The sequence below is a fragment of the Thalia democratica genome, chromosome 3, assembly GCF_965202585.1.
Source record: "Thalia democratica chromosome 3, ktThaDemo2.hap1.1, whole genome shotgun sequence".
Lineage (NCBI taxonomy): Eukaryota > Metazoa > Chordata > Thaliacea > Salpida > Salpidae > Thalia > Thalia democratica.
Window position 1 is genome coordinate 51,503,251 of NC_139167.1, and position 13,667 is coordinate 51,516,917.

The 13,667-nt window shown below is 27.2% G+C and overlaps 1 protein-coding gene across 1 annotated transcript; it reads left to right on the forward strand.

The window, feature by feature from the left end:
- The first annotated feature begins 2,600 nt into the window (after nt 1-2,600).
- On the forward strand, nt 2,601-6,751 carry LOC145832374 (pecanex-like protein 1). Its single transcript, XM_082939692.1, has 9 exons — nt 2,601-2,687; nt 3,079-3,206; nt 3,489-3,649; nt 3,866-4,004; nt 4,838-5,067; nt 5,508-5,634; nt 6,091-6,224; nt 6,423-6,564; nt 6,667-6,751. The coding sequence occupies exons 1-9, from the start codon at nt 2,601-2,603 to the stop codon at nt 6,749-6,751; spliced, it is 1,233 nt and encodes a 410-aa protein (XP_082795818.1).
- The last annotated feature ends 6,916 nt before the right edge of the window (nt 6,752-13,667 follow it).

Consider the following 13,667-nt stretch of genomic DNA (forward strand, 5'->3'; position numbering starts at 1 on the left):
AGTCGATATTGTTACATTAGACAATACTTTGTTAATAAAATTTAGTATATGAAAAACTAAGTATAAACTTATTGTAGCAATATTTAAGTAAGACCAAATAGTTTTTATTATATAAGTTCGAACTATATTTAAATTACCTTTTTAAGATCTTAAATTTATAACTTACTAACGAACAATAAACGCAATAATAGTTATCATTTAATCTAACAAAAAAGTATTAATTTCTTATGTAATAAAATATATATCATTTAAATAACTCGTGTTGCAAGCAAACTGGAAATTCCGAATTCATAAGGTTCTGAAATATATAAAACACAAAAAACATCAAACTTCTTGTAAAAGTTGTTCACATATAACAAATGAGAAAGATTGCATTTTCTTAAAAGTACTAGTCAACTACTAAATTCTATTTTACTTAGAATGCAAATTTGTAAAATATTGTTGTTATCTGTTAATTATAGGTATGAATATGTTCTAATTTTTGTACTTTAAAATGTTTATAATTACTACGAAATCGAGTTAAATAGATAATAAGGTATTATTTGAGATTATTAGAAGAAAACTAAAAAATAATTTATGTAACAACAACAGACTTTTTTCTTCACAAAGTCAATTTGTTTATCAATATTTAACTTTTGCAGCAACCCAATTAAAGTTATTAGTTGATTTATCTTGAGCTTTCAATTTGTTTAGTTTTGTGTGATGCGAACAATATTATGTTTAATTAAAATAATTTTATAGACATCTTTCAACATCTTTTACCAAAAATTTTCTATTAAGCTGAAACTAAACTATCAAAATAGATAAACTTCTATAACTGCAGTTAAATGTTAGTTCAGTGTATTTATAAATACTTCAAATTAAACTGATAAAAAGTATTTCGCTTAAAACTGATACTTCATTGATTAACATCATTTTAGAGCAAAAGTATTAAAAAAGTAGAACATATATTAGAGGCGTCACGCTAAAGTTCCTTAAAGTAAATTTTTGAACAAAATGTTTTTAGTTTTACTTAAAAAAAAACTAAGCGCAATTGTGTATCTTGTTTTATAGTTAATGGTCAATAAGGCTTCAATACTTAAAATAATTTACAACAAAAATGTAGAAAGTAGACCAATAGCTTTGTATTTTAATTTAAAAAGCAAGGATTTATGCATTTTTTTTAATAAAAGTATAATTATAAAACGTATAATAATTTTTGTCTACTCTCTGTATAATTACAAAAAACAGTTTTACTTCAATTTTAAATAAAAAGTCAATTCTTAATAATATAGTTCACTTAATCTATAAACTTTAAATTATTAGTCAAAAGTTATATCGAATAATGCAGTCTATCAAATACTTTTATTTTAATATCTAACCTGAATGAAAACTTTAGCAATTAGTGTTTCAATACACTTTTTAAACTTATTTAATAAACTTTAACACTAATTACCAATTTGTAAACTTAAATTATACCTTTCACTTTTAAAATTTTGAATCTTTTATAAATTTATGCTTTTACTAGTAAATAAATATATCTTTCTTGGTTGAGTTTTTTCACAAACTAATTACAAGAATGATAAAGTCTGTAATACAAAACATAACTAAAATTAGGTAAATACTTCTACAACTAGTGCCCAATGACAAAAATTTAAATTGCAGGTTTTATTGACAAAAATTTAAATGAAAATTTTACTTATTTTTATTATAAAGATATAGAAAAACAATTTAATTAGTAGTTCTTGTTGACAAGCTTTTCTAATAAATAAACTTTAAGGTTCATAAACTTCTGAAAAAAAAATGTACTATGTAAACTAGTGATAGGTTTTGTTAGGGGTATGCAACATAAGGTCCGCGAAGTGATAATAACCGGCCCACCAATGTTTACAAATTATAAGTAGTATTCGGCCTGCGAAAGGTAAAACTTCTACCCTCGGGCATGTAAATCTGGTCCATTAAACCAAATTTAAAACTTACACTCTATATTCTCGATTTTGAACTGAAGAGCAAAAAGTAAAAATATTTTAGGTATAATCAACTGGAGATTTAAAACTTACACTAGATAGAGTAATAAAAAAAAGTTCTAATACAATTAGTATTTTTCAAAATGAATTGGATAATTGAATAATTTTCTTAAACTAAATGAAAAAAAGTGCTCAAGATAGGGTTACCACCTGAAGCGTATAATTATTTTTTTACTTACTAACCACTGGTTATAACCTACACAGTGAAAATAAGTTTTTTTCTTAAGACTATTTATTTGTATAAGAAGAAACCAGTTTACAATATTTTATAACCTATTCTTTTTAAAAAAATATGTACTATTTAGTTTATTTTTCCTATTTAACTAATTTATTCACAGTATTGCAATATTTTAATCAATTTTCAGTAAAAAACACGTAGTTTACTACATAATTATCTTTTTAATAATTAATCACCGGTTATAATCTACCTATTTTTTGTATGAAAGAAAACAGTTAGTAATTTTATCACCAATTTTAATAAAGAAGTCTGTGCTGTGTAGTTCTATTTTTAATCATAGACATTATCCACAGCGTTGCATCTACTTTTTTTGCAAGCATCCGTCGTTGGACGATTGACTTTCAAACGAGAAGATAATGAAAAGTATCCGTGAGAGGTCGCAAGAGCGCAGGTGGGCGGACAACGACGCGTGCTTCAGCGCCGCAATCGACGACGATTTCGACGTGTAGCTGTGCGGAACACGTTGCAGAATTTCAACAAGGTTTACCTCCAATGGGTCAAGCACTGCTACCAGAGAAGAGAAAAAGTGAGTTGATGTTTAATCTAATAAATTCCTTATTTTAATAAAAATTTGTTTTATTTATTCCTGCTCTAAATAATTTTTACTTACTGTTTTATTTTTTTGATTAAACACTTTTATTTTAGGTTTGTTTAATACTGAAAGTCTCTTATAGAAAAGAAATATTAAAATGTTTCTAATTAACTTCAAAATAAAGTAAACACTTTAAAAATGTACAATCATAAACCTTCTTTTATTCGCTTAACTTAATGCTTTTGTTATTCCTGATGCCAAATCTTGTTAACATTCCAATATATATACTTTTAATTTTTAAGTCACGTGACGAGAGAGGAGGGGGAGAACACGGTTGCGCAACCGCTTTCAAACTGCCTCTTTTGGCTTTTGCGCTGACCGCGTTCGCAAGGAGGGCCTTGTCCAGCGCATCGCTGACGTTGGCTCCCAAGTTAGTTCACCTCTATCAAACAAATAAACTTCAGTCAGTTTCTATTTATATATTACTTAAATAAAAAATGTTTTTTAATAAGTTTATTTTCTTTTTTTTGTTATATCAATTTTAATTTTGCTATAGTTATGTGACTTAATAGAATGTTGTTTTATTTTAGTGAATAAACCTTATTTAAATAAATGGAGGTTTTATTTTTGGGAAATCTTTAGATAAAATTACCTTATGTAATCCTATATTTAACTTTTCCTCATCATTTAAGCCAGTTTTTTCACTTTTCAGCTTGGACGCGTTCTTGTTCGGGCTGCACTCCGTGTTCAAGGGCGACATCCGGGTGCAGTCGCACAAGGACGAGTGGGTGATGAGCGACGTCAACTTGATGAAAAATGTCGTCCAGCCTGCAGTCAGGACCGCTTTGAAGCTGCACCAGGACCACTTCACCTGTTCGTTTGATTTTTTGTTGAGTTATTTTAAATTAAAAAAAGTATATATAGTTCTTTTATTGTTAATTTGATAATTCATTCCATTTATAAATTTATTAAGCTTTAAAGTTTTTTCTGGTAAATTGTTTAAAGTGTTTAGAACTTTTTTAATAGTTTTTCTATTTGTTTATTAATTTAAACTGTTATTTAGTTAACTTGTTTATAACAACTTGACAGATCCGGACGAGTTTGAGGAGGACGCGTCACTTTACGACTCGATCGCCGAAATATGCGAGGAGATGGTCATCACTCACGAGGGGGATCCCCTGTGGCGAAGATCGGTGCTTGGCAACGCGCCCAACTTGCTCGCACTTCGGTTCGTTGTGTAAAATATTTATTCAGTTCTTGTAGAGTATTGTAGGTTACATAAAAAATTTTTTTTGTAAACTATATAATTTTTAAGATGTTTTCAAAAACCTCAAATTTAAAAAAATTTAAAACAACCATTACTGTATTTGTTAAAAGAAGTATCATACATATATCAAACAAGCTATGATAATTCCAACTCATACAATTCACAAACACTGATAAAAAACTCTTCTGTAAATCTTATCATCCAAGAAGGTATAAATAACTTAATGACAAGATAAAAGAAAAAAAATATTTAAAAAATGTAACAAAAAACATTTCATTTTTTCTTAAACTTATTTGAGTACTTTTTTAGTAAGTCCTGTCAAAAATTGTATCTTACTAAACCAAACTGAATTGAAATTGAAATAAAATTATACTGTAGTTTAAAGTTTTAAAATATAAAATGATGTAGTGATCGAATGTAAAAAATATCTAAATACTTGTACTATAGAACTTTGTTGTACTAATATAATTCTATAGCATAAGCATTGAGTTAATTTTCACATTCGATTTTTACGTCATTTTATATTTCAAAACTTTAAACTACAGTATAATTTTATTTCAATTTAAATTTAGTTTGATTTAGTAAAATATAATTTTTAACAAGACTTACTACAAAAGTGTTCAAAAAAATGAGGAAAAAAATAAATTTGTTTTGTTATATTTTTAAAATAAGTTATGCGCCGGAAAAAAGCTGGTTTAAAAAAATTATTACAACTAAAGAGCCACATACTTATCAAGATATTAGAAGATAAAAGTTTAACCATTTCAAAAACATAAATAAAAACCCCTTCACAGGAGGCAGGTTTCGGAGGCGTTTGTGGACCAGTACAGCGTGGTGAAACTGCAGTACAAGTCATTGGGTTTCACCCTGGTCCGTGTCAACCGTGAGTGCGTCAGAGGGTTGTGGGCCGGTCAGCAGTCCGAACTGGTGTTTTTAAGGAACAGAAACCCGGAGAGGGGTTCCATACAGAACGCCAAGCAGGTTTTGAGGAACATGATTAACTCCTCTTGCGACCAACCTATTGGTTAGACTTTGTTTTAGTTTTATTATACCATTTTCAATTAAGTTCATATAAGTTTAGATTATTCCGTTTTTTAATAAACTTTTTCGAAATAGCACAAAATTTCTTTTTCAATATACTAATGATTTTCAAATTATTTGGTTTGTAATATAAAAATGAAATTATTTTTTAGTTTTATTGTTAAGTCTTAACTTTTTAGTTTTTGTTATAAAACTTTTCATTTATTATGGTACCAAATAGTTCATATACTACTTTGATATTAGTAGTGACTATGTCCTTGAAAACTAAATGAAAAATTAAACTTAAAGTAGTTAGGTTTTATTTTTGTCGAAATTTTTTGAAGAGCCAATTATACCGCATATTTTCTCTAATAATCAAGCTAACTTTGATTGGTTTGTTTTTTAATGATCTTAAAGCGATTTTAATCCTGGCTTCTAAAATAGGTTATCCTATTTACGTTTCACCGCTGACAACGTCCTATGCTACTTCGAATGAAGATTACAACAAAATTATTTTCAAGCCTCTGACTGTGAAAATTTTTCGAAACTGGTTTACTTCTATGGCAAAATGGTAGTATTTAGTTTCATTAAAACTTTTCTGTTTTCCTATTTTATTAAGTCATAGACGTTTATATTTCTTCGTAGTCACATTTTTATAAGAAACTGTTTTGTATAAATTCAATCACATATGTATTTACCATAACTATGAAATGAAGTATTTGCTTTTATTCTTCAGTTTTCCATTATTAAAATGAGTAAAAGTATTTAGTGAGATATTTGTTTACTAACTAAAATCTTTTACTGTTAGTATATGTAAAAAGTTTAAATTTATTAAAATAAAGTATGAAAATTTATCACAAGTTTCTAGAAGTTTAAAAAATTTAAATTATAAAATTGTTCAAAAAGTAATAAATAGTAAATAAAGAAATATTTTAAAATACGGAAATTAATCAATACAACAATTAACCTAAATTATTTTGCGTCTAATATTTAAAATTTAATTAAAAAAAAATATCTATGACAACAGTATCCGTGAAAGTTGCACTGGTGGGTGCAACAGCGGTGGCGGTTATCATGGCAACCCATCACCTGGTAACCAGCAACCGTCTGTCATCAACATTCCTATGACAACACTGGTGCATCGCACTCCGTCTATAGCTGGTTTGTTTTCCAATTAAGAATGAAGTATAAAATAATTTTGTTTTGGTATAATTTTTGTCAACTGAATATCTTGTGTTACTTAACTATTTAAAAAGCAATATACATAAAAGATTTCATTGTTGAAAGTATTTTAAAAAGAATATTTTTCTTGATACAAAGCAGACTTAATTCTAACAAAGACCAATAAAACTGTTGTAGTGAGCAACTTGTCTTCGCTGACTAGAGATCATCAAAAGCAAACATCAGGCAAGCAAAAAACACCCGTCGTCAATCAGTCGTCTGGTTCCTGCCAAATATCTGATAAAAAACCCCCTATTTCAATACTCAAGCCCGGTATCAGGTTTGTAAATATTTATAACTGTGAAAATTCTGTATATTACTTCGAAGTTTTCTTGTAGATAGTTTTATAGTCATTAGATTTTAATTTTTCAATTTTTTTCAGCGACAAATCTATTGGGAGCTCAGTGCATAGCGACGAAAAAACATCACCTCAAAAAAGTACATTTGGAACGACGTCAAAATTATGATTTACACAAATTACCATCAACTTAGTTTCACACAATAAGTTGTGCTTCTTAAATTTATTTATAACTGAATAATCAGCAGTTTATGATCTATTTTCTCTATACAATCTACAATAACTATTTAATGTATATACGCTCTGATATGCTGATACAATGTGCATAATCATTATTTAAGTATTGCAGAAGGTTTAGTTAAGCAATTTATAAAATATCAATAAGTTCTTGTTAAGTTTATAGTTACACCTGACGCCAATTTTTTTAAGATTCAGAAGCGTCAGTTGTTTTCAGAATTTAAAGTAAACTTCAAATAACTCCATTTTTAACGAAATAATTATCTTAATAAAACTTATGCACTTCGACAGTAAAGAGCATTTATTTAAACTAGTTTTCTATAAAATTTATTTTTACTATTTTTCTTATAAAAAAATAACTATAATTTATTGTTCCCTTAAATATTTAGAAATAGCTTTTGATTATCAATTACAAAAATTTAAATAAATTAAAACAAGTTTTTTAATTAGCATGCTATAGCTATTTCTTGATTGTTTTGTATTTCTATGTTCGTTTGTGTTTTTTTCTTGCTTTAGTTTTTATCACATTTTGAACTCATTTAAATTTTATGTGGTGTTTTATTACTTATTCCATCCAATTTTGATAGAATTAATAATCTTACTTAACAACGTTTTAGTAAAACTATTTTAATTTTAACAATCATAAAGGTAACTACAATTTTTTTATTGCATTTCGAATATAGAGTTACATAATAAACAAAAAAAAATTGTTAGTTTATACTAAATAAAATCATTACAACTTTTTTGATTTCTAAAAAATTGTTGAGTTGTAGTAGTAACAAATAAATCCAATGTTTACAAATAAACAAATACAAATTAGACCTTTATTGAATTTTTATGAAAATAAATGTAAGTTAGTCTACTGTAAATAAAATTAAAACAGTATCAAAGCAAGCAAACAAACATTCATTGTTCTTACTACTTACAAAAAGTGTTTTTTTATAAACTATCTTTATCTTGAAATTTATGCTGAAAGGCTAGACACTAAAGTATGATTTAAAACTCTGGGTAAGCTGGATAAATTACATGGGTTAACTACACAATAAAGCTTAATAACATTGTTTTGTCTAAGGTGATTTAGGGATATGTGTATCAAACTACGCATTTAATACAAGTTTTTGTTTTACTTTTTCAGTATATCAAAAAGTATAAAACAAGTAAACTTTGAAATCTTTAACACGCTAAAGTAAAGTGTTCTTATCAAGAGCGAGCTTTCTTTTTTTTTTGAGTTCTATTGCAAAAGCTTTATACCAAACTAGACTTAAATGTTAAAACTTTATTAATCGCTTGTACATAATTAGTGAATTTTATAAATTTTTATTTTAGATATGTATATGAAAATATTTTAATGTAAAAGAACAATAAGTTATAGAATCTTTTTAGCCTGTGAAAAAAAAACAACTTTAAATATTGTTATATCTAGCTTTTGTAAAAGTTTAATTTTTTAGTTCAAAAAAGAAAAAAAAAAAACTGGTAGTAAACGAAATTGTAGTTTTCTTTATTGATTTAGGTTTATTGCATTTAAAAACTATATGAGCTTTTTAATACCCATTTTTGGTCTTAAGAACGATATTTTTACTTAAACAGTTTTTGTTTATCCTTAAATTGACAAAGCTTGAGCTTTAGTAGTTTTGAAATTAAAACGATTATTCTATTTAAACATAAAGTGTTTCGCCGCGTAAAATTTAGATTTACTTAATTAAAATGAAATAAAAAACTGGAAGTACACAAAGTAATCTACTAAACTTCTTTTTACCTACTAGATGTAATAAGTTCCGGTTAAAAAAAACTTATAGTTGTTATGTTTTCTTAGTTTTGTCGTTAATGATAAATATTAGTTATATATAAGATGTATAATCATGATAAATAACAATTCAGCAATGATTGTTGTTGTGTGCTCATGTATTTTTATACCTTTGTTAAATAATTGCATAAAGAAAGATTTTATTCTACAATGTTATAGTTTTACAAAGAATAACTTTTTTTTTTTAATTATTCTTGTTGAAAAAAAAAATAATAGTAATGATTATGTTTATAGGGGGTATTTGTGTTATACATTTTTTTCATACAGCTAAAAAACTTGTTGGAAATATGCTAAAGGCAGCATTTCTTTTAAATCCAGTAAACTAAAAAAAAACATTTTCAACAAAAATATCTGTATAAAATTCTTAACAAATGTTGTACTTTTTAAATCCTTGATACCAATTTTTTTTACTAACTAAATCTACGTATAACTGTGTCGTTATTTCGAAGATTGAATAGATATTTTCAAGTCTTAAACTAAAGAAGGAGAATTTAAGGTTTGCTTAATCAGTTTTTTTTTGTAGACTTAAAACTAATGAACTAAGTTTTAAAACTTGTTTAATGTAAAAGTCAGTAAACAATAAAAATGCTTAAAATTTTACCAATACTCTTATATTTTTGTAACTATACAGAGAGTAGACAAAAAATCCTATATGTTTTACAATTATACTTTTATTGAAAAAATTCAAAAATTCTTGCTTTTTAAGTTAAAATACAAAGCTATTGGTCTATTTTTTACATTTTTATTGTAAGTTACTTTAAATATTGAAGCCTTATTGACCATTATCTACACAAAAAGATAAACAAGATACACAATTGCGCTTAAAAATACTTTTTATAAGTAAAACAAAATCATTTTGTTCAAAAAATTACTTTAAGGAATTTTAGCGTGACGCCTCTAATATATGTTCTACTTTTTTAATACTTTTGCTCTAAAATGATGTTAATCAATAAAGTATCAGATTTAAGCAAAATACTTTTTACCAGCTTAACAATTTATTAATAAAACAAATTATTTTCATTTATTGACTGTTTATTTTATGTTGTTCATTAAAATAATTATTTTCATATCCAAATATGTTCACATTTAAAACCCTCTCACCACTCATCATCACTATCAACCACACTCTCACGCTTTTTCGTTGTCCACATTGCATTCATTTTTTCAAAGGTTGCTTTATTGCTTTCTGAAAGCATACACACTTTATGCTCGTCGGTGTAACGGTACGAGACAAATTTATCGCTACCGCTCACACTGTCACAATCACTCTCACAATCACATTCACAGTCACTCTCACAATCACTCTCACAATCACTCTCACAATCACTCTCACAGTCACTCTCACAATCACTCTCACAGTCACTCTCACAGTCACTCTCACAACCACTCTCGCTATCACATTCATTCTCATTATCACAATCACTATCATTGTCACAATCACTCTCGCTATCAATGTTTGTCTCATCAACTCTTATCTTAAACAAGTCCCACTGGCTCTCGCAAGAATCTTGTATCTTGATAGAACTCTCGCATACATCTACACGGGTGCTTTCACTGTCTTTCATGCTTTCTGTTACAAAAAGAGTTTTGACCTTAAAGCTTCCCACCTCATTGCTTTCCTCTTCATTGAAACTCTCCGGCTCAACAGCAGGTTTTTCATAACGGCTCTGCCTTTCACCAGTTTCATCACCATCACAATCTCTGAGACTTTTTAACTCATCACCTTCATCACCGTCGTCATCAGAGTGTTCTCCTTCACCATTGCAACTCTCACTATCTTCATCGCTACTCTCTTCCTCCGGAGCCATCATATAACTGTCACTCAAGCAAAGGTCTGTGTAATTTAAATAACAATAAGGTTACCAACTTATTATAATTTTCGATTAACAAAACAGCTAATTGAACATGTTGTTGAGTAGTTTATGAAAACACGTTAAAAAATTATTAATTTAAAATACTACTTACCGTGGAGTGTAAAGTGAGGAATTTTATCTACATAGACCGTCGTGGATTCTATTGACTCTGCTTCTGTAAAAGATATTATAGTAATTTACGAAACTTAAGTTTGTAAATATTTTAGTTTGTTCTGTTAGGGACGTTTCTTGAATATGCTGCAGTGCTACAAATTTAAAATATGTTTTTAGTTTGTTTTTACGTTGTAAATTATTTTTTCGTTTAATGAACTTAAAAAAGAGTTGATTACTGTAAGTCGTAACCGTTATATGTTGAAAATTCATGACTCGTTCTTACAAAACATTCTGTTAAAAGTAAGAAAAAATGTTATTAAATAGTTTAACTTATGAAAAAATGTAAAAATGTTTTAAAGATATACCTTCAACGTATCCGTGTTCATTTTCCGCTGCTGTTTTAATCTGATCTTCATTTTCTTCATCAGAAGTTTCTTCATTTTCTTCAGCAGAAGTTTCTTCATTTTCTTCATCAGAAGTTTCTTCGTTTTCTTCATCAGACGTTTCTTCATTTTCTTCAGCAGAAGTTTCTTCATTTTCTTCATCAGAAGTTTCTTCATTTTCTTCATCAGACGTTTCTTCATTTTCTTCAGCAGAAGTTTCTTCAGTAGAAGTTTCTCCACTTTCTCCAGTAGAAGTTTCTTCAGCAAAAAATTTCTCTAGTAAAAAGGCAGCAATTTTTCTACGAACGCTTCTTGCAACTTTGATGAAAGCATCAGCCTAATTTTTTTAAAAAGTATTGTTAATAAACATTTGCAGTTAAAAGTGCAGCAATATAAAGTTAATGATTGATGTGTTAAAGTATGTCTAAAAAGTTATTATCTTTAAACTATTTCAACTATGTTTTCAATTTTTTTAAAATGTTTATACTATAAAAAGTAACTGAAAATTGAAATATGTTTTTCATTTAAAATGTTATTATAAAGAACAGTAGTGTATCAAACCAATAAGAAAGTTTGTCAGTCTAACATTTTAGGAAAAAACACATACACCATTGTTTAAAGGCAAATTCTCATCAATTGTATAATTTTAAGTGAAAAACTAAAAACTTACCAACAAAAGAACAACTTTGCTAAGAACATGAACTGAGATCGTGTTCAGTTTTTTAACGGAAATAGTGAACCAATGCTTTACAGTTTGCAGCTTAGATACAACCAAGATGAAATAAAAAGGAGATACACTTGCTATAATTATCAAAGATTTTGATATCAGCTGAAAAATTTTGTGAAAACCAGAAGCACAACGTTGGAAAATATATTTTAGTGCGACAATCAAAGCAGCAAACCTGTATTTAAAATATTTCTATTGATTTTAATGATAAGTAATACTGTTAGTTATTTCTAAAAACGAGACTTTATTTACTTTTTGAACTCAATGCAGTAAAATTAAATGTCTTGTACCAATACATCTAATACTGTATGGTCACTGAGTTATTTTTTTAATTACATAATAGAAATAATAACACTTAAGTATAACTTAATTTCAATTTTTCATACTATTTAGTTCTCTGTATGCTAACTTTAGCAAACAAAGTCAATAGAAAATAATAACTAGTTATATAAGGACCATAATATGTTATTTAAACTATGTTAAGAGTTTTGTCTGAAATTAGTAAATAGTCTGAGACTCTGAAGTCCTAATAAATATATTAAAATATTTGTTGTGCCTATTTCCAACGGTTAACGCTAGTATTTTACAAACTGTTTTTTTTTTGGCTATTAATTTTTTTAAATAGTCTATACGCAGGAGGTAAAAATTTTCTTGATTTAATTGTTTTATTATTGAATAGTTTTGATGTCAAATTTTACGTTATAATTAACTATTATAATATAGTATTTTATATAAAAATATTTACTAACAAGTACTTTGCTGCTATCTTTGCCAAAGAGAATTCAACTATCGTAAGGAGTTCCGAGCCTAGATAAAACTTTTCTGCAATTTTTGCTCTTTTCTGTCCGTATATTGTATTTATCTGACCAATGATCGTCTTTTTTTCTTCCTTTGGTTCAGGTACGATCCATCTTTTTATTTTATCTAAGAACTTATCGTTGCTTTCTTCGGGTTTCTCAACGAACCCTTCCAAAAAGTCTACTACTTTTTTTTCGTATGTCACTGATTTGTCTATGTTGTCAATAACCTCAACTTCTATCATAGTATTATTCTTTACTATGCTTAAGATCAATTTTGTACTTATGATGCACAATGAGCACAAAAATAGTGCTTGAAGTATTTTTATCTTCATAACCGGCATTCTGATTACTAAAAAATATATGTAATCTTACTATTTTATATTTTCAACCAAAATATAAAACAACGTCATAATTAGTTTAGTAACTATAATGTGTATTTTAGAAAAATATTTGTTTAAATTACTGTTAAGTATAGAAAATGATTTTTTTTTATATAATAAATTTAATTAATTTATTTAATTAAAGACTAGAACAGGGGTCGCCAAGCTGAAGGTACTCGGGGGCAAAATTTCGAATTTGAAATATGTTCGGGGGCCGTAGTTTTAGTCAGACATTTTAAATTATTTAGTTTTAATCAGTCTAATACTTGAGTCTAAGTTATATATGTATATAGGGATTATTATTAAAAGATAAAAGTGCGCTTTTTGTCTTAATGAACTCACTATGCATCTAATTAACTATTAAGTTCATACTTGGTAATTTAACTACTTAACTACCACCTACTAGCACAAAATAAAGTTTTTTTACTTTAAAAAAAACCTATAGTTTTGCTCAAAATTAAAAAAATTCTTCAATAGGATTGTTTATATTAAGTTCAGTATATACTAAAAAGGTTTGAGATAAGTTGTTTAAAAACTTTAGGAGAATATATATTTCAATGAAATAGTCTTTTATTTGCCTTTTTAATTTAGCCTTCCTATAATGAATCTATTGAGTTCTCCAACTTTGTACCCTGATATCTAAAAACTAGTATGAATTTTACAAAACGGTAAAAAGTAACTGTTAGCTAAGTTAAAGATCTGTAAAATAAGATTAACATGTAAAAAAAGTGCTTCCCCCCAATAGTCTTAATATACATGACAATTAATAATATAATAACTAGAATAT

Excerpts from the sequence above, each read along its gene's own strand:
- LOC145832374 (XM_082939692.1), top strand. The coding sequence starts at position 2,601 with ATGAAAAGTATCCGTGAGAGGTCGCAAGAGCGCAGGTGGGCGGACAAC. Across the intron at positions 3,207-3,488 it reads TCGCTGACGTTGGCTCCCAA|CTTGGACGCGTTCTTGTTCG; the intron begins GTTAGTTCACCT and ends TTCACTTTTCAG. Across the intron at positions 5,635-6,090 it reads TTTACTTCTATGGCAAAATG|TATCCGTGAAAGTTGCACTG; the intron begins GTAGTATTTAGT and ends CTATGACAACAG.